Source organism: Pristiophorus japonicus, chromosome 30, assembly GCF_044704955.1.
Source record: "Pristiophorus japonicus isolate sPriJap1 chromosome 30, sPriJap1.hap1, whole genome shotgun sequence".
Classification (NCBI taxonomy): domain Eukaryota; kingdom Metazoa; phylum Chordata; class Chondrichthyes; family Pristiophoridae; genus Pristiophorus; species Pristiophorus japonicus.
In genome coordinates this window covers 9,400,877-9,423,386 of record NC_092006.1, presented here as the reverse complement: position 1 = coordinate 9,423,386, position 22,510 = coordinate 9,400,877, and the positions used below count along the sequence as shown (strand labels likewise).

The window sequence follows — 22,510 nt, the reverse complement described above, 5'->3', positions numbered from 1 at the left end:
CAGAGCCATACGTTGGAACTAGCCCTTTGGGGATTGGGCGGTGCTGCAGGTTAGACCCCAGCCTCACACCCCAGCCTGGCGGGATCGAATGCAGCGTGGCCTGACGGGATGCCAGTGTTGGCTGCAGGGGGCTCTACGTGTCGTGGGGTTTGAGCAGCATTCGCCCCGCAGCACAAAACTCCCTGCTTAATCCACCGTTAAACGGCACGTGGTTTACTTCACTCTGAATCTACCCGTGTGGCACCCGGACCCTGGAGCGCTGACACTGGGCGACCCGAACAAAGTGCTCCATTCCTCAGCACCAAGCTGCCCGACTGGGAAACACAAATATAAAAAATGTTCAGCACTGGAGTTCGGAGACCGAGTCGGTTCCCAATTTCCAATCACATCCTCCGGACTCGCGCACCGACATTCAAATACACAGAGCAGAGAGAGGCAATTCAGCCCGTTGCATCCGTGCCAGCTCTTTGCTCAAGGAATGGGAGAAGGAAGGAAAGAAATGAGAATTAAGGCGCGAGCGAGGGCGGGCGGGACGGAGCGGGCGAGCGGAGGGCGGGCGGGACGGAGCGGCGAGCGAGGGCGGGCGGGACGGAGCGGGCGAGCGGGACGGAGCGGGCGAGCGAAGGCGGGCGGGACGGAGCGAGCGAGGGCGGGCGGGCGGGACGGAGCGGGCGAGCGAGGGCGGGCGGGACGGAGCGAGCGAGGGCGGGCGGGACAGAGCGAGCGAGGGCGGGCGGGACGGAGCGAGCGAGGGCGGGCGGGACGGAGCGAGCGAGGGCGGGCGGGACGGAGCGAGCGAGGGCGGGCGGGCGGGACGGAGCGGGCGAGCGGGACGGAGCGAGCGAGCGGGACGGAGCGAGCGAGGGCGGGCGGGACGGAGCGGGCGAGCGAGGGCGGGCGGGGACGGAGCGGGCGAGCGAAGGCGGGCGGGACGGAGCGGGCGAGCGAAGGCGGGCGGGCGGGACGGAGCGGGCGAGCGAGGGGGCGGGACGGAGCGAGCGAGGGCGGGCGGGCGGGACGGAGCGGGCGAGCGAGGGCGGGCGGGACGGAGCGAGCGAGGGCGGGCGGGCGGGACGGAGCGAGCGAGGGCGGGCGGGACGGAGCGAGCGAGGGCGGGCGGGCGGGACGGAGCGGGCGAGCGGGACGGAGCGAGCGAGCGGGACGGAGCGAGCGAGGGCGGGCGGGAACGGAGCGGGCGAGCGAAGGCGGGCGGGCGGGACGGAGCGGGCGAGCGAGGGCGGGCGGGACGGAGCGGGCGAGCGAGGGCGGGCGGGACGGAGCGGGCGAGGGCGGGCGGGCGGGACGGAGCGGGCGAGCGGGGACGGAGCGAGCGAGGGCGGGCGGGCGGGACGGAGCGAGCGAGGGCGGGCGGGCGGGACGGAGCGAGCGAGGGCGGGCGGGCGGGACGGAGCGAGCGAGGGCGGGCGGGCGGGACGGAGCGAGCGAGACGGAGCGAGCGAGCGAGGGCGGGCGGGACGGAGCGAGCGAGGGCGGGCGGGCGGGACGGAGCGAGCGAGGGCGGGCGGGCGGGACGGAGCGAGCGAGGGCGGGCGGGACGGAGCGAGGGCGGCGGGACGGAGCGAGCGAGGGCGGGCGGGACAGAGCGAGCGAGGGCGGGCGGGCGGGACGGAGCGAGGGCGGGCGGGACGGAGCGAGCGAGGGCGGGCGGGCGGGATGGAGCGAGCGAGGGAGGGCGGGCGGGACGGAGCGAGCGAGCGGGACGGAGCGAGCGAGGGCGGGCGGGCGGGACGGAGCGAGCGAGGGCGGGCGGGACGGAGCGAGCGAGGGCGTGGGCGGGACGGAGCGAGCGAGGGCGGGCGGGACGGAGCGAGCGAGGGCGGGCGGGACGGAGCGAGCGAGGGCGGGCGGGACGGAGCGAGCGAGGGCGGGCGGGACGGAGCGAGCGAGCGGGACGGAGCGAGCGAGGGCGGGCGGGACGGAGCGAGCGAGGGCGGGACGGAGCGAGTGAGGGCGGGCGGGACGGAGCGAGCGGGACGGAGCGAGCGAGCGGGACGGGGTGAGAGGGCGGGACGGAGCGAGCGAGGGCGGGCGGGACGGAGCGAGCGAGGGCGGGCGGGACGGAGCGAGCGAGGGCGTGCGGGCGGGACGGAGCGAGCGAGCGAGGGCGGGCGGGACGGAGCGAGCGAGCGAGGGCGGGCGGGACGGAGCGAGCGAGCGGGACGGAGCGAGCGAGCGGGACGGAGCGAGCGAGGGCGGGCGGGGCGGGCGGGACGGAGCGAGCGAGGGCGGGCGGGACGGAGCGAGCGAGGACGGGCGGGACGGAGCGAGCGAGCGGGACGGAGCGAGCGAGCGGGACGGAGCGAGCGAGGGCGGGCGGGACGGAGCGAGCGAGGACGGGCGGGACGGAGCGAGCGAGCGAGCGAGCGGGACGGAGCGAGCGAGCGGGACGGAGCGAGCGAGGGCGGGCGGGACGGAGCGAGCGAGCGAGGGCGGGCGGGACGGAGCGAGCGAGCGAGTGCGGGCGGGACGGAGCGAGCGAGCGAGGGCGGGCGGGACGGAGCGAGCGAGCGGGACGGAGCGAGCGAGCGAGGGCGGGCGGGACGGAGCGAGCGAGCGAGGGCGGGCGGGACGGAGCGAGCGAGCGAGGGCGGGCGGGACGGAGCGAGCGAGCGAGGGCGGGCGGGACGGAGCGAGCGAGCGAGGGCGGGCGGGACGGAGCGAGCGAGCGGGACGGAGCGAGCGAGGGCGGGCGGGCGGGACGGAGCGAGCGAGGGCGGGCGGGACGGAGCGAGCGAGGACGGGCGGGACGGAGCGAGCGAGCGGGACGGAGCGAGCGAGCAGGACGGAGCGAGCGAGGACGGGCGGGACGGAGCGAGCGAGCGAGGGCGAGCGGGACGGAGCGAGCGAGCGGGACGGAGCGAGCGAGGGCGGGCGGGACGGAGCGAGTGAGCGGGACGGAGCGAGCGAGGGCGGGCGGGACGGAGCGAGCGAGCGAGGGCGGGCGGGACGGAGCGAGCGAGCGGGACGGAGCGAGCGAGCGAGGGCGGGCGGGACGGAGCGAGCGAGCGAGGGCAGGCGGGACGGAGCGAGCGAGCGGGACGGAGCGAGCGAGCGGGACGGAGCGAGCGAGGGCGGGCGGGCGGGCGGGACGGAGCGAGCGAGGGCGGGCGGGCGGGACGGAGCGAGCGAGCGAGGGCGGGCGGGACGGAGCGAGTGAGCGGGACGGAGCGAGCGAGGGCGGGCGGGACGGAGCGAGCGAGCGAGGGCGGGCGGGACGGAGCGAGCGAGGGCGGGCGGGACGGAGCGAGCGAGGGCGGGCGGGACGGAGCGAGCGAGGGCGGGCGGGCGGGACGGAGCAAGCGAGCGAGGGCGGGCGGGACGGAGCGAGCGAGCGGGACGGAGCGAGCGAGGGCGGGCGGGCGGGACGGAGCGAGCGAGGGCGGGCGGGACGGAGCGAGCGAGGACGGGCGGGACGGAGCGAGCGAGCGAGGGCGGGCGGGACGGAGCGAGCGAGCGGGACGGAGCGAGCGAGCAGGACGGAGCGAGCGAGGACGGGCGGGACGGAGCGAGCGAGCGAGGGCGAGCGGGACGGAGCGAGCGAGCGGGACGGAGCGAGCGAGCGGGACGGAGCGGGCGAGCGAGCGAGGGCGGGCGGGACGGAGCGAGCGAGCGGGACGGAGCGGGCGAGCGAGCGAGGGCGGGCGGGACGGAGCGAGCGAGCGGGACGGAGCGGGCGAGGGCGGGCGGGACGGAGCGAGCGAGCGGGACGGAGCGAGCGAGCGGGACGGAGCGAGCGAGCGGGACGGAGCGGGCGAGCGAGCGAGGGCGGGCGAGACGGAGCGAGCGAGCGAGGGCGGGCGGGCGGGACGGAGCGAGCGGGCGGGCGGGACGGAGCGAGCGAGCGAGCGAGGGCGGGCGGGCGGGACGGAGCGAGCGAGCGAGCGAGGGCGGGCGGGCGGGACGGAGCGAGCGAGCGGGACGGAGCGGGCGAGCGAGCGAGGGCGGGCGGGACGGAGCGAGCGAGCGAGGGCGGGCGGGCGGGACGGAGCGAGCGAGCGGGACGGAGCGGGCGAGCGAGCGAGGGCGGGCGGGCGGGACGGAGCGAGCGAGCGGGACGGAGCGGGCGAGCGAGCGAGGGCGGGCGGGACGGAGCGAGCGAGCGGGACGGAGCGAGCGAGCGAGCGAGGGCGGGCGGGACGGAGCGAGCGAGCGGGCGAGCGAGGGCGGGCGGGCGGGACGGAGCGAGCGAGCGGGACGGAGCGAGCGAGCGAGGGCGGGCGGGCGGGACGGAGCGAGCGAGGGCGGGACGGAGCGAGCGAGCGGGACGGAGCGGGCGAGCGAGCGAGGGCGGGCGGGACGGAGCGAGCGAGCGGGACGGAGCGGGCGAGCGAGCGAGGGCGGGCGGGCGGGACGGAGCGGGCGAGGGCGGGCGGGACGGAGCGAGCGAGCGGGACGGAGCGGGCGAGCGGGACGGAGCGGGCGAGCGAGCGGGACGGAGCGGGCGAGCGAGCGAGGGCGGGCGGGACGGAGCGAGCGAGCGGGACGGAGCGAGCGAGCGGGACGGAGCGGGCGAGCGAGCGGGACGGAGCGGGCGAGCGAGCGAGGGCGGGCGGGCGGGACGGAGCGAGCGAGCGGGACGGAGCGGGCGAGCGAGCGAGGGCGGGCGGGACGGAGCGAGCGAGCGGGACGGAGCGAGCGAGCGAGCGAGGGCGGGCGGGACGGAGCGAGCGAGCGGGCGAGCGAGGGCGGGCGGGCGGGACGGAGCGAGCGAGCGGGACGGAGCGAGCGAGCGAGGGCGGGCGGGCGGGACGGAGCGAGCGAGGGCGGGACGGAGCGAGCGAGCGGGACGGAGCGGGCGAGCGAGCGAGGGCGGGCGGGACGGAGCGAGCGAGCGGGACGGAGCGGGCGAGCGAGCGAGGGCGGGCGGGCGGGACGGAGCGGGCGAGGGCGGGCGGGACGGAGCGAGCGAGCGGGACGGAGCGGGCGAGCGGGACGGAGCGGGCGAGCGAGCGGGACGGAGCGGGCGAGCGAGCGAGGGCGGGCGGGACGGAGCGAGCGAGCGGGACGGAGCGAGCGAGCGGGACGGAGCGGGCGAGCGAGCGGGACGGAGCGGGCGAGCGAGCGAGGGCGGGCGGGCGGGACGGAGCGAGCGAGCGGGACGGAGCGGGCGAGCGAGCGAGGGCGGGCGGGACGGAGCGAGCGAGCGGGCGAGCGAGGGCGGGCGGGCGGGACGGAGCGAGCGAGCGGGACGGAGCGAGCGAGCGAGGGCGGGCGGGCGGGACGGAGCGAGCGAGGGCGGGACGGAGCGAGCGAGCGGGACGGAGCGGGCGAGCGAGCGAGGGCGGGCGGGACGGAGCGAGCGAGCGGGACGGAGCGGGCGAGCGAGCGAGGGCGGGCGGGACGGAGCGGGCGAGGGCGGGCGGGACGGAGCGAGCGTGCGGGACGGAGCGGGCGAGCGGGACGGAGCGGGCGAGCGAGCGGGACGGAGCGGGCGAGCGGGACGGAGCGGGCGAGCGAGCGGGACGGAGCGGGCGAGCGAGCGAGACGGAGCGAGCGAGCGGGACGGAGCGAGCGAGCGAGGGCGGGACGGAGCGAGCGAGCGGGACGGAGCGAGCGAGCGGGACGGAGCGGGCGAGGGCGGGACGGGGTGAGCGAGGGCGGGACGGAGCGAGCGAGTGAGGGGACGGGACGGAGCGAGCGAGCGGGACGGAGCGAGGGCGGGCGGGACGGGGTGAGCGAGGGCGGGACGGGGTGAGCGAGGGCGGGACGGGGTGAGCGAGGGCGGGACGGGGCGAGCGAGGGCGGGACGGAGCGAGCGAGTGAGGGGACGGGACGGAGCGAGCGAGCGGGACGGAGCGAGGGCGGGCGGGACGGGGTGAGCGAGGGCGGGACGGGGCGAGCGAGTGAGGGGACGGAGCGAGTGAGGGGACGGAGAGAGCGAGCGAGGGCGGGCGGGCGGACGAGGAAGGGAAGGAAGAGAGCAGTACTTACGAGGATATTTTGAGGTGAATGGGTGCATCTTGATTCTGGAGAAAGACGACAAGAAAGTTGAGTCATTCACTCCCCCTTGAACATGAGCAGTAATCACAGCCAATGGACACAATAACCCAGTGCTCGTTCAGCACAACTGAAGAAGTGGGACGGCAAATCGAGGTACACTCATCGGCCGGAAAGTGACTGGCCAGATTGCAGGAATGGAAGGCTGACTCGGAGCCAAGGCACTGACCCCGGGGAAGGTCTTTGTACCAACAGGCAGTGAGGACAACCAGAGAGCACCCCGGCGGGTGGGGATAAACACCAGACCAGCCGCTCCAGTTTGTGCCACATGCGTTACCCTCAGTGGTGAGGGAGCCCACCCACCAAGCCTGTCTGCATTTCAACATCTTGTGTTGCACTTCCTCACAAGCCTGTTGCCCGGGAGACCAGAACAACATTACAGCCCGACACAAGAGTCCGGCTGTGAAACTCGACAACAACCTGCATTTATATGGCTCCTATAATGTCCCAAGGCGTGCCACAGGAGCGATTATCAGACAAAATTCGACCCCGAGCCATATGAGGAGATATCAGGGACAGGCGACCAAAAGCTGGGTCAAAGAGATCGGATTTAAGGAGCGTCTTGAAGGAGGAAAGAGAGGCGGAGAGGTTCAGGGAGGGAGTTCCAGAGCTTGGTGGAGCGATGGAAATCGGGGGATGGGCAAGAGGGCAGAATTGGAGCACAGAGATCGTGCGAGGTTGTGGGGGTGGTGGGGGGGGGGCGAGGAGGCCATTGGAGGGATTTGATAGAGGTAGAGAATTTTAAAATGGAGACTGGCAGCCAATGTAGGTCAGCGAGCACAAGGGGTGATGGGTGAGCGGGACTCGGTGAGTTAGCACAGGGGGTGATGGGTGAGCGGGACTCGGTGCGAGTTAGGACACGGGGTCAGCGAACACAGGGGGTGATGGGTGAGCGGGACTCGGTGCGAGTTAGGACACGGGTCAGCGAGCACAGGGGGTGATGGGTGAGCGGGACTCGGTGCGAGTTAGGACACGGGGGCAGCGAGCACAGAGGGTGATGGGTGAGCGGGACTCGGTGCGAGTTAGGACACGGGGGCAGCGAGCACAGAGGGTGATGGCTGAGCGGGACTCGGTGCGAGTTAGGACACGGGGGCAGCGAGCACAGGGGGTGATGGGTGAGCGGGACTCGGTGCGAGTTAGGACACGGGGACAGCGAGCACAGGGGGTGATGGGTGAGCGGGACTCGGTGCGAGTTAGGACACGGGTCAGCGAGCACAGGGGGTGATGGGTGAGCGGGACTCGGTGCAAGTTAGGACACGGGGGCAGCGAGCACAGAGGGGTGTTGGTTGGGCGGGACTCAGTGCGAGTTAGGACAGGGGGACAGCGAGCACAGAGGGGTGTTGGTTGGGCGGGACTCAGTGCGAGTTAGGACACGGGGACAGCGAGCACAGGGGGCGATGGGTGAGCGGGACTCGGTGCGAGTTAGGACACAGGGACAATGAGCACAGGGGGTGATGGGTGAGCGGGACTCGGTGCGAGTTAGGACACAGGGACAGTGAGCACAGGGGGTGATGGGTGAGTGGGACTCGGTGCGAGTTAGGACATGGGGGCAGTGAGCACAGGGGGCGATGGGTGAGCGGGACTCGGTGCGAGTTAGGACACAGGGACAGCGAGCACAGGGGGCGATGGGTGAGCGGGACTCGGTGCGAGTTAGGACAGGGGGACAGCGAGCACAGAGGGGTGTTGGTTGGGCGGGACTCAGTGCGAGTTAGGACACAGGGACAGTGAGCACAGGGGGTGATGGGTGAGCGGGACTCGGTGCGAGCTAAGTGCAATATCTGAATGTTAAAAAGGCAGTTACGAAGACGAATCCCTTTCATCGTAAGCCAGCCGGAACCAGTTTTTCAATATGGCGTTTACCTCCTGGTGGGACGTCCAATCATTGGTGTCGAAAGAACATAAGAAATAGGAGCAGGAGTCGGCCATTCGGCCCCTCGAGCCTGCTCCGCCATTCAATACGATCATGGCTGATCTGATCATGGACTCGGCTCCACTTCCCTGCCCGCTCCCCATAACCCTTCGCTCCCCATGACCCTTCACTCCCTTATCGCCGAAAAATCTGTCTATCTCTGTCTTAAATATATTCAATGACCCAGCCTCCACAGCTCTCTGGGGCAGAGAATTCCACAGATTCACCACCCTCAGAGATGAAATTCCTCCTCATCTCAGTTTTAAATGTGCGGTCCCTTATTCTGAAACTATGTGCCCCCAAGCTCTAGATCCCCCCACGAGGGAAAACATCCTCTCTGCATCTACCCTGTCCAGCCCACTCAGAATTTTCTATGTTTCAATGAGATCACCTCTCATTCTTCTAAACTCTAGAGAATACAGGCCTAGTCTACTCAATCTCTCCCGATTGGACAATCCCCCCATCCCAGGAATCAGTCTGGTGAACCTTCATTGAACTCCCTCTGTGGTAAGTATATCCTTCCTTAGGTAAGACGACCAAAACTGTGCACAATACTCCAGGTGTAGTCTCACCAAGGGCATATAGACGCACCAACGTTAGCGTCCTCGACCAGGCCAACATCCCCAGCATCGAAGCACTGACCACACTCGACCAGCTCCGCCGGGCGGGCCACATAATTCGCCTGCCAGACACGAGACTCCCAAAGCGAGCGCTCTACTCGGAACTCCCTCACGGCAAACGAGCCAAAGGTGGGCAGAGGAAACGTTACAAGGGACCACCCTCAAAGCCTCCCTGATAAAGTGCAACATCCCCACCGACACCTGGGAGTCCCTGGCCCAAAGACCAGTCCGCCCTAAGTGGAGGAAGTGCATCCGGGAGGGCGCTGAGCACCTCGAGTCTCGTCGCCGAGAGCGTGCAGAAACCAAGCGCAGGCAGCGGAAGGAGCGTGCGGCAAACCAGTCCCACCCTCCCCTTCCCTCAACCCCTGTCTGTCCCACCTGTGACAGGGACTGTGCCTCTCGTATTGGACTGTTCAGCCACCTAAGAAGTCATGTTAAGAGTGGAAGCAAGTCTTCCTCGATTCTGAGGGACTGCCGATGATGATGATATAATTGCAGTAAGACGCGTTTACTCGAATACTCAAATCTTCTTGCAATAAAGGCCAACATACCATTTGCTTTCTTAATTGCTTGCTGTACCTGCATATTAACTGTTATATACGTAAACCTGTAAATACCTTGTTTAACCACCAGAGGGCTCATCCCCTGGAGGCCCAAGGGATCCCACAATCCCTTGGGAGCACAGGTACTTATGGAGGCCTCACAGGCTGGAGAGGCACTCTGGAGACCTGCAATATAGGATGACGGTCACACATTACTTTGCGCTTACAGTATCTGGTCAGATTCTTTATTCAACACATAAGGTTAACTTTCAGTGATTCGTGTACAGGGACACCCAGGTCCCTTTGAACACCGACATTTCCCGATTTCTCACCGTTACAAATATGATGTTTTTCTATGTTTCCTACCAACGGAAGGGTCTTACCTTGATGGTAATTATCTCGAGGCTCTCGATCTTGCTGTCTTTCTTTGCCGTCTCCGGTTTGCCCTGAGCTTTGAAGTCCATGGGCGTCTCCTGCTTGCCCTGCGGCTTAGTGTCCACGGGCAGCTCAGGGGGCTTGGGCTCCTCCTTGGGGGCTGCCTCGCTCTTGGGGGGCGGAAACTCGTCCTTGGGAGGGGCGGCGGCCGGCTTCTTGCCGTCGGCCGGCTCGTCTTTGGCCACGGCACCGCCGCCCTCCGCCATCTTGAAGGAGGAGCGGCTGTCGGAGTCCAGGGTGGGGTCCTCCACCCGCAGGGCGCTCAGCCAGGAGGCCACCTTGTTCTTGGCCGTCTCCTCGGTGAAGGGGAGCTTGCAGCCGGCGGCGGCCACGCCACCGGCGGGGGCGGTGGCGGAGCACTCCTCCAGGCTGGTCTGCCGGGCCAGGCCGGCCTCCGAGCCGTTCTCCTTCTGCTCGCGGCTCTTGGTGCGGGTCACGTAGCTGCGCCACACCGAGCTGGGCACGTAGGCGTCGTCATTGCCGAAGTTCTGGTCCGAGCTGTCTGAGCTGGAGTCCTCCGCCTCGCTGCCGCTGTTCTCGTGCTCCTCCTTCAGGTCCACCCCGCTGCTGTCCGACGAGCACTTGGCGTCGCTCTCGTAGCCCTCCTTGTACTTCTCCACGCTCTCGATGTGGTCCAGGTTGGCAAAGTACTCGTCGCCCATCTCCAGCCCCTCCTTGTCGGCAAAGTCGTCGGTCAGGATTTTACCTGCGGAAGAGCGCCGAAGCAACACGTTAAGCTCGGGCGGGTGGCACAACAAGCACCAGCCGGGGCTCAGTGGGCAGCACTCGCGCCTCTGGGCCAGAAGGTCGTGGGTTCAAATCCCACTCCAGGGACTTGAGCACAAAAATCTAGGCTGACACTCCACTGCAGTGCTGAGGGAGCGCCGCGCTGTCGGAGGGGCAGTGCTGAGGGAGCGCCGCGCTGTCGGAGGGGCAGTGCTGAGGGAGCGCCGCGCTGTCGGAGGGGCAGTGCTGAGGGAGCGCCGCCCTGTCGGAGGGGCAGTGCTGAGGGAGCGCCGCCCTGTCGGAGGGGCAGTGCTGAGGGAGCGCAGCGCTGTCGGAGGGGCAGTGCTGAGGGAGCGCCGCGCTGTCGGAGGGGCAGTGCTGAGGGAGCGCCGCGCTGTCGGAGGGGCAGTGCTGAGGGAGCGCCGCGCTGTCGGAGGGGCAGTGCTGAGGGAGCGCCGCTCTGTCGGAGGGGCAGTGCTGAGGGAGCGCCGCGCTGTCGGAGGGGCAGTGCTGAGGGAGCGCCGCGCTGTCGGAGGGGCAGTGCTGAGGGAGCGCCGCGCTGTCGGAGGGGCAGTGCTGAGGGAGCGCCGCGCTGTCGGAGGGGCAGTGCTGAGGGAGCACCGCACTGCCGGAGGGGCGGCACACTGTCGGAGGGGCGGCACTGAGGGAGCGCAGCACTGTCGGAGGGGCGGCACTGAGGGAGCGCCGTACTGTCGGAGGGGCGGCACTGAGGGAGCGCCGCACTGAGGGAGCGCCGCACTGCCGGAGGGGCAGTACTGAGGGAGCGCCGCACTGTCGGAGGGGCGGCACTGAGGGAGCGCCGCACTGTCGGAGGGGCGGCACTGAGGGAGCGCCGCACTGTCGGAGGGGCGGCACTGAGGGAGCGCCGCACTGCCGGAGGGGCGGCACTGAGGGAGCGCCGCACTGTCCGAGGGGCGGCACTGAGGGAGCGCCACACTGCCGGAGGGGCGGCACTGAGGGAGCGCCGCACTGTCGGAGGGGCGGCACTGAGGGAGCGCCGCACTGCCGGAAGGGCAGTACTGCCTCTCTGGCAGTGTGGCGCTCCCTCAGTACTGCACTGGGAGTGTCAGCCTGAATTATGGTCCCAAGGTTCTGGAGCGGGACTCAACCCCCGCCCCCCGCCCCCCACCCCCCACCCACTGAGCCAGCATCTCTGGAGCCTAACCCTGCATCTGCAGTGAGGGTGGGGATAAGAATGCGGAGGGAACATACGCGCAGTCGCAGCTGAGCAGCTCCATGGCGTTACCTGCGTAGATGCAGACGAAGGAGCCCTTGGCAATGTCGTCCAGGCAGCGGATGCCCCAGCCTTTGTTCTGGGTCTTGAAGAGCTGAAGCCGCACCTGTAACCCGTGCTGCACCAGACGGTTGGTGCACATCCCCACGTTGCACTTGCACCGCTTGTTGCACTCGTAGATCCTGAGCGAGAGAGAGAGAGGGAGGGAGGAAAATGTGGATAAATCCGTCAACGTGCCATGTCCAGACTCATAAAATGATAAGAGCATAAGAAATAGGAGCAGGAGTCGGCCATTCGGCCCCTCGAGCCTGCTCCGCCATTTAATACGATCATGGCTGATCCGATCATGGACTCAGCTCCACTTCCCCGCCCGCTCCCCGTAACCCTTCACTCCCTTATCGTTCAAAAATCTGTATCTCCACCTTAAATATATTCAATGTCCCAGCCTCCACAGCTCTCTGGGGCAGAGAATTCCACAGATTTACAACCCTCTGAGAGAAGAAATTCCTCCTCATTTCCGTCTTAAATGGGCAGCCCCTTATTCTGAGACTATGTGCCCCCTAGTTCTAGATTCCCCCACGGGGGGAAACATCCTCTCTGCATCTACCCTGTCCAGCCCCCTCAGAATCGTATACGTTTCGATAAGATCACCTCTCATTCTTCTAAACTCCAATGAGTAGAGGCCCAACCTGCTCAACCTTTCCTCACAAGACAACTCCCTTCATCCCAGGAATCAACCGAGTGAACCTTCTCTGAATTGCCTCCAATGCAAGTATATCCCTCCTCAACTACGGAAACCAAAACTGTACGCAGTACTCCAGGTGTGGTCTCACCAATACCCTGTCCAGTTGTAGCAAGCACAGCAGGTGGCCATTTGGACTGCTATGCCTGTGCCAGCTCTTTGAAAGAGCGTTCTGAAGCAGAACCACTCCCCATAGCATTGCCCCTCAGTCATCAAGATCCACGGCGTGACCCTGGACAACGTGGACCGCTTCCCATATCTCGGGAGCCTCCTATCAACAAGAGCAGCCATTGACGACGAGATCCAACACCGCCTCCAGTGCGCCAGTGCAGCTTTCGGCCAGCTGAGAAAAAGAGTGTTTGAAGACCAGGCCCTCAAATCTACCACCAAGCTCATGGTCTACAGGGCTGTAGTGATACCCGCCCTCCTGTATGGCTCAGAGACATGGACCATGTACAGTAGACACCTCAAGTCACTGGAGAAATACCACCAATGATGTCTCCGCAAGATCCTGCAAATCCCCTGGGAGGACAGATGCACCAATGTTAGCGTCCTCGACCAGGCCAACATCCCCAGCATTGAAGCACTGACCACACTCAACCAGCTCTGCTGGGCAGGCCACATAGTTCGCATGCCCCGACACGAGACTCCCAAAGCAAGCGCTCTACTCGGAACTCCTTCACGGCAAGCGAGCCAAAGGTGGGCAGAGGAAACGTTACAAGGGACCACCCTCAAAGCCTCCCTGATAAAGTGCAACATCCCCACCGACACCTGGGAGACCCTGGTCAAAGACCAGTCCGCCCTAAGTGGAGGAAGTGCATCCGGGAGGGCGCTGAGCACCTCGAGTCTCGTCGCCGAGAGCGTGCAGAAACCAAGCGCAGGCAGCGGAAGGAGCGTGCGGCAAACCAGTCCCACCCTCCCCTTCCCTCAACCACTGTCTGTCCCACCTGTGACAGGGACTGTGGCTCTCGTATTGGACTGTTCAGCCACCTAAGAACTCACGTTAAGAGTGGAAGCAAGTCTTGCTCGATTCCGAGGGACTGCCTGCGATGACTCCCCATAGCCCTACAAATTGTTCTCCTCCCTCGGAACAAAATCTAGAATGATACTTGCTGGGAGCTTCTCGCAGTTGAGGACAACAGGATTCAAATTTCACGTGCCATTATACGACGAGAAAAAGCAGGTAGCTTCGTTTGCCGTTCGGTTGAAACCCAGGAAGAGGTGGAGTGGTATCACTTACCCTGTGGGCAAACACTCATCCAGTCGCTTGTTCTGAAAGCCGGCACTGCAGTTGAGTTGGCCTCCTGGGTTGCAGGCGGTTGCTTGCATGGTTAGCTGCAGACAAGCACACTTTGACCTGTAAAGACACCAGTCATGGTAAGGCTTTCGGGGCAGAGGACAGGGACAATATTTCAGAAGGCAACAGGAAAAGTGTGAAACAAAAACAGCTCTTAAAATGGGGGAAACAAAGACACACACACACGCGCCTGCACACAAAACACACGCACATACAAACATGCACATAACCACACGCACGCAACACAAAACACACGCAGTATAAACGCGCACACGCACAGCATAAACACAAACGCACAAAAACACAACATAAACACTCACAAAACACACACGCACAAAACACACGCACATACAAACATGCACATAACCACACGCATGCAACACAAAACACATGCAGTATAAACGTGCACACGCACAGCATAAACACACGCACAAAAACACAGCATAAACACTCACAAAACACACGCACAAAGATGCACATAACCACACGCACGCAGCACAAAACACACGCAGTATAAACGCACGCACAGCATAAACACAAACGCACAAAAACATTCACAAAACACACACGCACAAAACACATGCACATACAAACATGCACATAACCACACGCACGCAGCACAAAACACACGCAGTATAAACGCACGCACAAAAACACAGCATAAACACACATGCACATAACCACACACAAAACACAGCATACACACGCACGCACACACAAAAACACACAAACATGCACAAAAGCACAAACACAAACAAACACAAACAAACACACGCGCATAAAATCACTTGTGCACGCACGCACACACAAAAACCCCACACGCACACAGAAAGCAGGCATCACAGCACGGACTGGTGCACAGGGCCGAGGGCCACACCGGGCGCGGGGCTTCACACTAGCAGGAAGAGAAAGTGTGCCGGTGCCTGCGCGGGGGCAAGAGAGACAGGCGGTGGGGGGGGGGGTCGGGCTGCTGTTTAGGGGCCGTTCCTCCGCGTTACCTGTCCTTGCATCCGTCGGTGCAGTCGCAGCCCACGAGGTAATCAGCGTCGGTGTTGATGTAGACGCCCTCGCCGGGGATGCGCTCTTTGCTGTAGGCCACCTGGGGCGGGGGCGTGACGTCGATCTCGTTGACGCAGGAGAGCGGCACGTCCTCCTTGCCGTAGGTGATGTCCCGGATGTAGTAGAAGGGCTTCTGCGGCTGGAACTTGCGGTCCACCAGGACGTAGGGGTCGAAGCAGAACATCTCCAGGTAGATGAAGTCGCCCCGGGTCTGGGCCAGGTACTGCTCCACCTCCTCCATGTTGCGCAGGCTCAGGCCGCAGGGCCCCTTGTACACCACGTGGAAGGACATCTTGCGGTTGATCTTGCGGCGAGCCGTCATGCGACGGAAGTCGTACAGCAGGGGCACCAGCATGGGGTTCTTGCCCCGGTACTTGCCCCGGGCGGCCGGCAGTAGCCGGGACAGGCAGCCGGGCTTGCAGTCGTGCGAGACGTAGGCCAGCTTCTCGTTCGGCGCCTTGTAGGGCGTTTCCACCGGCATCCGCTCGTCCAGGAGCTTGTGCGTCGGCAAGGTGCTGGCGGCATCAGCCCGCTCTGCGGCGGGAGGGGTCGGAACGCCGAACCTGGAAGAGAAGCAGCATCAATAACTCAATGGCATCAAGACTCTTGCAGCTTGAATTTACAGAGCGCCGTTAACCAGGGAGTTCTTCCCGGTGTCCTGGGCCCAACATTTATCCCTCAATCAATGTAACAAACACAGATCTGGGTCATTATCACATCGAAAATAGGTGCAGGAGCAGGCCATTCAGCCCCTCCAGCCATTCAATGAGTTCATGGCTGAACATGCAACCTCAGTACCCCATTCCTGCTTTCTCGCCATACCCCTTGATCCCCCGAGTAGTAAGGACTTCATCCAACTCCTTTTTGAATATATTTAGTGAACTGGCCTCAACAACTTTCTGTGGTAGAGAATTCCACAGGTTCACCACTCTCTGGGTGAAGAAGTTTCTCCTCATCTCGGTCCTAAATGGCCTACCCCTTATCCTTAGACTGTGACCCCTGGTTCTGGACTTCCCCAACATTGGGAACATTCTTCCTGCATCTAACCTGTCTAAACCCGTCAGAATTTTATGAGGTCCCCTCTCATTCTTCTGAACTCCAGTGAATACAAGTCCAGTTGATCCAGTCTTTCTTGATATGTCAGTCCCGCCATCCCGGGAATCAGTCTGGTGAACCTTCGCTGCACTCCCTCAATAGCAAGAATGTCCTTCCTCAAGTTAGGAGACCAAAACTGCACACAATACTCCAGGTGTGGCCTCACCAAGGCCCTGTACAACTGTAGCAACACCTCCCTGCCCCTGTACTCAAATCCCCTCGCTATGAAGGCCAACAAGCCATTTGCTTTCTTAACCGCTTGCTGTACCTGCATGCCAACCTTCAATGACTGATGTACCATGACACCCAGGTCTCGTTGCACCTCCCCTTTTCCTAATCTGTCACCATTCAGATAATAGTCTGTCTCTCTGTTTTTACCACCAAAGTGGATAACCTCACATTTATCCACATTATACTTCATCTGCCATGCATTTGCCCACTCACCTACCCTATCCAAGTCACTCTGCAGCCTCATAGCATCCTCCTCGCAGCTCACATTGCCACCCAACTTAGTGTCATCCGCAAATTTGGAGATACTACATTTAATCCCCTCGTCTAAATCATTAATGTACAATGTAAACAGCTGGGGCCCCAGCACAGAACCTTGCGGTACCCCACTAGTCACTGCCTGCCATTCTGAAAAGTCCCCATTTACTCCGACTCTTTGCTTCCTGTCTGACAACCAGTTCTCAATCTACGTCAGCACACTACCCCCAATCCCATGTGCTTTAACTTTGCACATTAATCTCTTGTGTGGAACCTTGTCGAAAGCCTTCTGAAAGTCCAAATATACCACATCAACTGGTTCTTTGTCCACTCTACTGGAAACATCCTCAAAAAATTCCAGAAGATTTGTCAAGCATATCCCTTTTGCTGTAAGGGCCACATCTAAGTCCCTCTTGAATATATCTAACGAACCGGCCTCAACAACTCTTTGCGAGGGAATTCCACAGGTTCACCACTCTCTGAGTGAAGAAGTTTCTCCTCATCTCGGTCCTAAATGGCTTACCCCTTATCCCAAGACTGTGACCCCTTGCTGTGTGTGGGAGCTTGCTGTGCGCAAATTGGCTGCCGCGTTTCCCACGTTACAACAGTGACCACACTCCGAAAGTACTTCATTGGCTGCAAAGCGCTTTGAGACATCCGGTGGTTGTGAAAGGCGCTATATAAATCCAACTATTCCATTCTTTCTTGCTTCACCTAATAAAACCAAAGCACCCCACAGGTGTCATTATCAAACAAAATCTGACACCGAGACACACAAAGTGATATCACGACAGGCAACCAAAAGCTGGGTCAAAGAGGTAGGTTTTGAGGAGCGTCGTAAAAGGACGAGAGGTAGAGAGGCAGAGAGGTTTAGGGAGAGAGTTCCAGAGCTTGGAGTCCAGGCAGCTGAAGTCACGGCCGCCAATGGTGGAGCGATGGAAATCGGGTGATGCGCAAGAGGCCAGAATTAGAGGAGTGCAGAGATCTCAGAAGGTTACAGAGATAGGGAGGGTGTAGGGGCTGGAGGAGGTTACAGAGATAGGGAGGGGTGTAGGGCCTGGAGGGGGTTACAGAGATAGGGAGGGGTGTAGGGGCTGGAGGAGGTTACAGAGATAGGGAGGGGTGTAGGGGCTGGAGGGGGTTACAGAGATAGGGAGGGTGTAGGGGCTGGAGGAGGTTACTTAGATAGGGAGGGGTGTAGGGCCTGGAGGGGGTTACAGAGATAGGGAAGGGTGTAGGGTTGGAGGAGGTTACAGAGATAGGGAGGGGTGTAGGGGCTGGAGGGGGTTACAGAGATAGGGAGGGGTATAGGGGCTGGAGGACGTTACAGAGATAGGGAGGGGACAAGGCCATTGAGTTGTACAACACTGGGAGAGTGGGGGGCAGGGGACACGAGTGTGTGGGCGAGTGGCTAGTTTTCTCTGGGTTCGTATCTCACTGCTATCTGACGAGACGCACACTTGAAGTTGAATCCTTTCACCAACTCACCCTGTCAATGATGGAAATCGGGGGAAATACGCAAGAGGCCAGAAATGGAGGAGTGCAGAGATCTCAGAGGGCTGGAGGAAGTTACAGAGATAGGGAGGGGTAGGGTTGGGCAATGGCCCTGGAATCGTACAGCTCAACTTGTTTTTTTTAAAGAACGATTTAAACCAGCTCTCACCTATCCTGTTATCTCCTTCCTTGGCTTGGTGTCAATTTTTTTTGCCCTTTAAAATGCCTTTGGACATTTTGCTAAGCGTGTAATGTATGCCCACAGGTTTGTAGAGCTGTTGAGATTTGGAGGAGTCCGTGTTCCACGTATATGTACAGTGTATGAGAGGTTGCAGCCCCTCTTCCACTATTCGAAGGGGCCGTTCCTCAAATTCTGGCTGCACTTCAGTCCCACACTCCTGATCTTTGGGCACACCTGTGCGGAGGGGAATGGGCAGTTCGGAGGGCCTCTTCGTAGGACTGCTCCTGGGCATGGCCAAGGGGGCCATCAGCCGGTCCAGGCAGCGGGCGGTCGAGGGGGTCGTTCAGCCCGACTCCCTGCCTCTCTTCCGCAGTTACATCCGAGCCAGGGTGTCCCTGGAGATGGAGCACGCGGTGTCCACCGGTACGCTCGCGGCCTTCCGCGAGAGGTGGGCGCCGGAGGGACTGGGGTGCATCATCACCCCCCGTCAACCAAACTTTAATTTGAGATTCGCAAAGTTTTATTTGTCAATTTGTGAGTGTTCTGCTGTCCCATTAATAAGGGGGCACTCGGCTGTAAGTTCTACTCGCAATAGTTGTAGAGCTGTTGAGTGGGGAGTGGCTTAGCCAGTCACATGATGTTCACAAGGCTCAATAAAACCCCGGCCAGTTGGGTTCGGGGGGGGGGGGGGGGGGGGGGGGGGGAGGGAATGAGGTATGCAGTTGTGAGCCTGGTGGATGAACTGGTAATGTGCAGCGTGATTGTTAAACCTTTGTTAATAAACCAACCAGTTGTTAATAGCAATGTGTTGCTACGAATTCTTAAGCAAAGAACCCATGAAGCAAAATCATTACGGTAAAGTCGCTACGTGAATGCAGTTACCCAAATATCTGTTACCCAGACCATGCCCGTCTGGTATTCACCAAACCAACCATTTTGCTCATCGGCCCCAGCCCGCCATTTAGCTCACCCCTCCCGCCCCGTCCCACCCCCACCTACCTGAATTGCTGGCTGGCCGTGGTTTTGCTGGCCGTCGCTGGCGTCTCGATGGCGGCTGGCGGTTCGGGGGCAGCGGCGGGCTCCGCTGCCCGGGGGGGCGTGGCTGTCTGGCGGCAGGAGGTGCTCTTCTTGGCCACCTGCTTCCTGGCCTGCGCTAAACTTCCCGGGCTGCTGCAGAGGAGAGGCGGGGAGGGGAGGGAGGGAGGGAGGGACAGGAGGCAGGCACACACACAGGTCAGCTGGGAGGGGCACTGGACCACCCGACGACAGCCACGCAGTCAAAAAAGACGCAACGCGCAACGGCTCCTCAGGCAGCTCCGCGGGCAAGTTAAATGTGGCAGCCGTGGCTCAGGGGGTAACACTTGCGCCTCTGAGACGGGAGCTCGTGAGTTCAAGTCACATTCCAGAGACTTGAGCACATAATTCTAGGCCGACACTCCCAGTGCACTGCTGAGGGAGCGCCGCGCTGTCGGAGGGGCGGCGCTGAGGGAGCGCCGCGCTGTCGGAGGGGCGGCGCTGAGGGAGCGCCGCGATGTCGGAGGGGCGGCGCTGAGGGAGCGCCGCGCTGTCGGAGGGGCGGCGCTGAGGGAGCGCCGCGCTGTCGGAGGGGCGGCGCTGCTCTCTCAAGTGGACGTAAAATATCCCATGGAACTATTCCGAAGAAGAGCAGGGGGAGTTCTCCCCGGTGTCCTGGGGCCAATATTTATCCCTCAACCAACATCACTAAAACAGATGATCTGGGTCATTATCACATTGCTGTTTGTGGGAGCTTGCTGTGCGCAAATTGGCTGCCGCGTTTCCCACATTACAACAGTGACTACACTCCAAAAGTACTTCATTGACTGTAAAGCGCATTGAGACGCCCGGTGGTTGTGAAAGGCGCTATATAAATGCAAGGCCGTCTTTTTTCCTTTTGTTCCAGGCACGTCAGGGACCATCCGGGCAATAGAGGGAATGCAGAGTGGAGCAGGGGTGGTCACTGGCAGGATAGATTTGATAAGCTGGAGCTCTTCGGTCCGCGACAGACAAGTCTCAGAGGGGGCTTTAAGAACATGAGAAATAGGAACAGTAGTCGGCCATACGGCCCCTCGAGCCTGCTCCGCCATTTAATACGATCGTGGCTGATCCGATCATGGACTCAGCTCCCTTATCCCCTTATCAGTTAAGAAACTGTCTATTTCTGTCTTAAATTTATTCAATGTCCCGGCTTCCACAGCTCTCTGAGGCAGCGAATTCCACAGATTTACAATCCTCAGAGAGAAGAAATTCCTCCTCATCTCAGTTTTAAATGGGCGGTCCCCTTATTCGGAGACCATGCCCCCTAGTTCTAGTCTCCCCCATCAGTGGAAACATCCTCTCTGCATCCACCTTGTCAAGCCCCCTCATAATCTGATATGTTGCGGTAAGATCACCTCTCATTCTTCTGAATTCCAATGAGTAGAGGCCTGACCTATTCAACCTTTCCTCATAAGTCAACCCCCTCATCTCTGGAATCAACTGAGTGAACCTTCTCTGAACTGCCTCCAAAGCAAGTATATCCTTTCGTAAATATGGAAACCAAAACTGCACGCAGTACTCCAGGTGTGGCCTCACCAATACCCTGTATAACTGTAGCAAGACTTCCCTGAAGGAATGGAAAGATACCCAATGGGATAGAGAGAACCCTGAACAGTACTTGCAGATGCAGAAGAGTGATCTTAGGCCAGACACCAGTAATGGGCAGTCGAGGACCAGGGCATTTGAGAAAGCGCTGGAGATTGCAATGGGAGACAAGAGTTGGAATTGTGGAAGATTAAATGGGCCAATCTTCACCCGGACCTATCTCGTGATTTATCCCACACAATACATCCACAACTCATATCATACAATCATTCAACATAGCAGGCGGCCATTGGGCCCATGGAGCCCGTGCTGTGCCGGCTCTGTGACAGAGCGATCCAATCAGTCCCACTCCCCCCCTGCTCTTTCCCCACAGCCCGGCACATTTCCCCCCTTCCAGTATTTACCCAATTCCCCCGTTTGAAAGTCCCGATTGAATCTGCTCCCACCGCCCTTTCAGGCAGCGCGTTCCCGATCACAACAACTCGCTGCGTCAAAAACACACTCTCCCCATCTCCCCCCTCTGGTTCCATCGCCGATTATCATCAATCTGTGTCCCTCTGGTTACCCACCCTCCTGCCCCCGGGAACAGTCTCTCCTGATTTACTCCTCAAAACCCCTCGTGATAGTGAACCCCTCGATTAAATCTCCCCCTTAACCTTCTCTGCTCCGAGGAGAACAACCCCGGCTTCTCCAGTCTCCCCACGTCACTGAAGGCCCTCATCCCCCGGGACCATTCTGGTCAATCTCCTCTGCACCCTCCCCAAGGCCTTCACATCCTTCCTAAAGTACAGTGCCCAGAATTGGCCACAATACTCCAGCTGAGGCCGAACCAGTGTGTTAATGGGTTTAGCGTAACTTCCTAGTTTTTCTACTCTATGCTGCTTATAAAGCCAAGAATCTTGAATGCCTTTAAAAAATAAAAGGTACACTGCCACCTTCAAAGATTCGTGTCCATACATAAGAAATAGATGGAGTCGGCCATACGGCCCCTCAAGCCTGCTCCCCCATTCAATGAAATCAAGGCTGATCTTCTACCGTAACTCCACTTTCCCGCCTGATCCCCATATTCCTTGATACACCCCTCGGTCTCTCTGTTCCTGCACCCCCTTTAAAATTGTACCACTGCGATACCCGTGCAGCAGAGCTGGTCTCCAGTCGTCCTGGTTAACCCTTGCCACTGGACCAAGGCCTAGCTCTGTCAAGCCTGTGTGGTGGCTGGTGTGCAACGGTCACCCCACGTTAAAAAAAATCCACCCACAGGCATCTTCCACCCTTCAGGATGGAGTTCAGGATCTGGAATATTAGGTCCTGCATTGCAACACCGGTGAACTCATCCCTTTTTGGTGTGGAAGCAAGTCATCCTCGCTTCAAGGGACTGCCTATGATGACTGAGGGAGCGCCGCACTGTCGGAGGGGCAGTGCTGAGGGAGCGCTGCACTGTCGGGAGGGGCAGAACTGAGGGAGCGCCGCACTGTCGGAGGGGCAGTGCTGAGGGAGCGCCGCACTGTCGGAGGGGCGGTACTGAGGGAGTTCCGCACTGTCGGAGGGGCAGTACTGAGGGAGCGGCGCACTGTCGGAGGGGCAGTGCTGAGGGAGCGCCGCACTGTCGGAGGGGCGGTACTGAGGGAGCGGCGCACTGTCGGAGGGGCAGTACTGAGGGAGCGGCGCACTGTCGGAGGGGCAGTGCTGAGGGAGCGCCGCACTGTCGGAGGGGCAGTGCTGAGGGAGCGCCGCACTGTCGGAGGGGCAGTGCTGAGGGAGCGCCGCACTGTCGGAGGGGCAGTGCTGAGGGAGCGCCGCACTGTCGGAGGGGCAGTGCTGAGGGAGCGCCGCACTGTCGGAGGGGCAGCGCTGAGGGAGCAACGCACTGTCGGAGGGGCGGTACTGAGGGAGCGCCGCACTGAGTGGCCCCCAACCTGCGAGCACTATCGGAGCAGGCTGGGGAGCGGAAGGAGCAGCTTGGCGGTGTACCACTCCAGGGAGCAGCACGTGCTGGAGCAGGAGAGCGACGGCAGTGAAGAGTGATGTCATCAAGGTCCAGGTTGGTGAT

General features: G+C 62.3%; 1 protein-coding gene across 4 annotated transcripts in view; it reads right to left on the bottom strand.

Moving 5' to 3' along the window:
• The window catches only part of setdb1b (SET domain bifurcated histone lysine methyltransferase 1b), a 75,552-nt gene that overhangs the window by 15,425 nt on the left and 37,617 nt on the right, over nt 1-22,510 (bottom strand). For 2 of the 4 annotated variants that reach the window (XM_070868651.1, XM_070868650.1), the window contains exons 12-17: nt 18,859-19,029; nt 14,543-15,166; nt 13,488-13,604; nt 11,518-11,687; nt 9,473-10,230; nt 5,953-5,987 (exon numbers count right to left, since the gene is read on the bottom strand). In XM_070868651.1, coding sequence (XP_070724752.1) covers nt 5,953-5,987; nt 9,473-10,230; nt 11,518-11,687; nt 13,488-13,604; nt 14,543-15,166; nt 18,859-19,029 — 1,875 coding nt within the window. The remainder of the gene's footprint in view (nt 1-5,952; nt 5,988-9,472; nt 10,231-11,517; nt 11,688-13,487; nt 13,605-14,542; nt 15,167-18,858; nt 19,030-22,510) is intronic. The other 2 variants (XM_070868653.1, XM_070868652.1) reach the window with 1 other exon arrangement.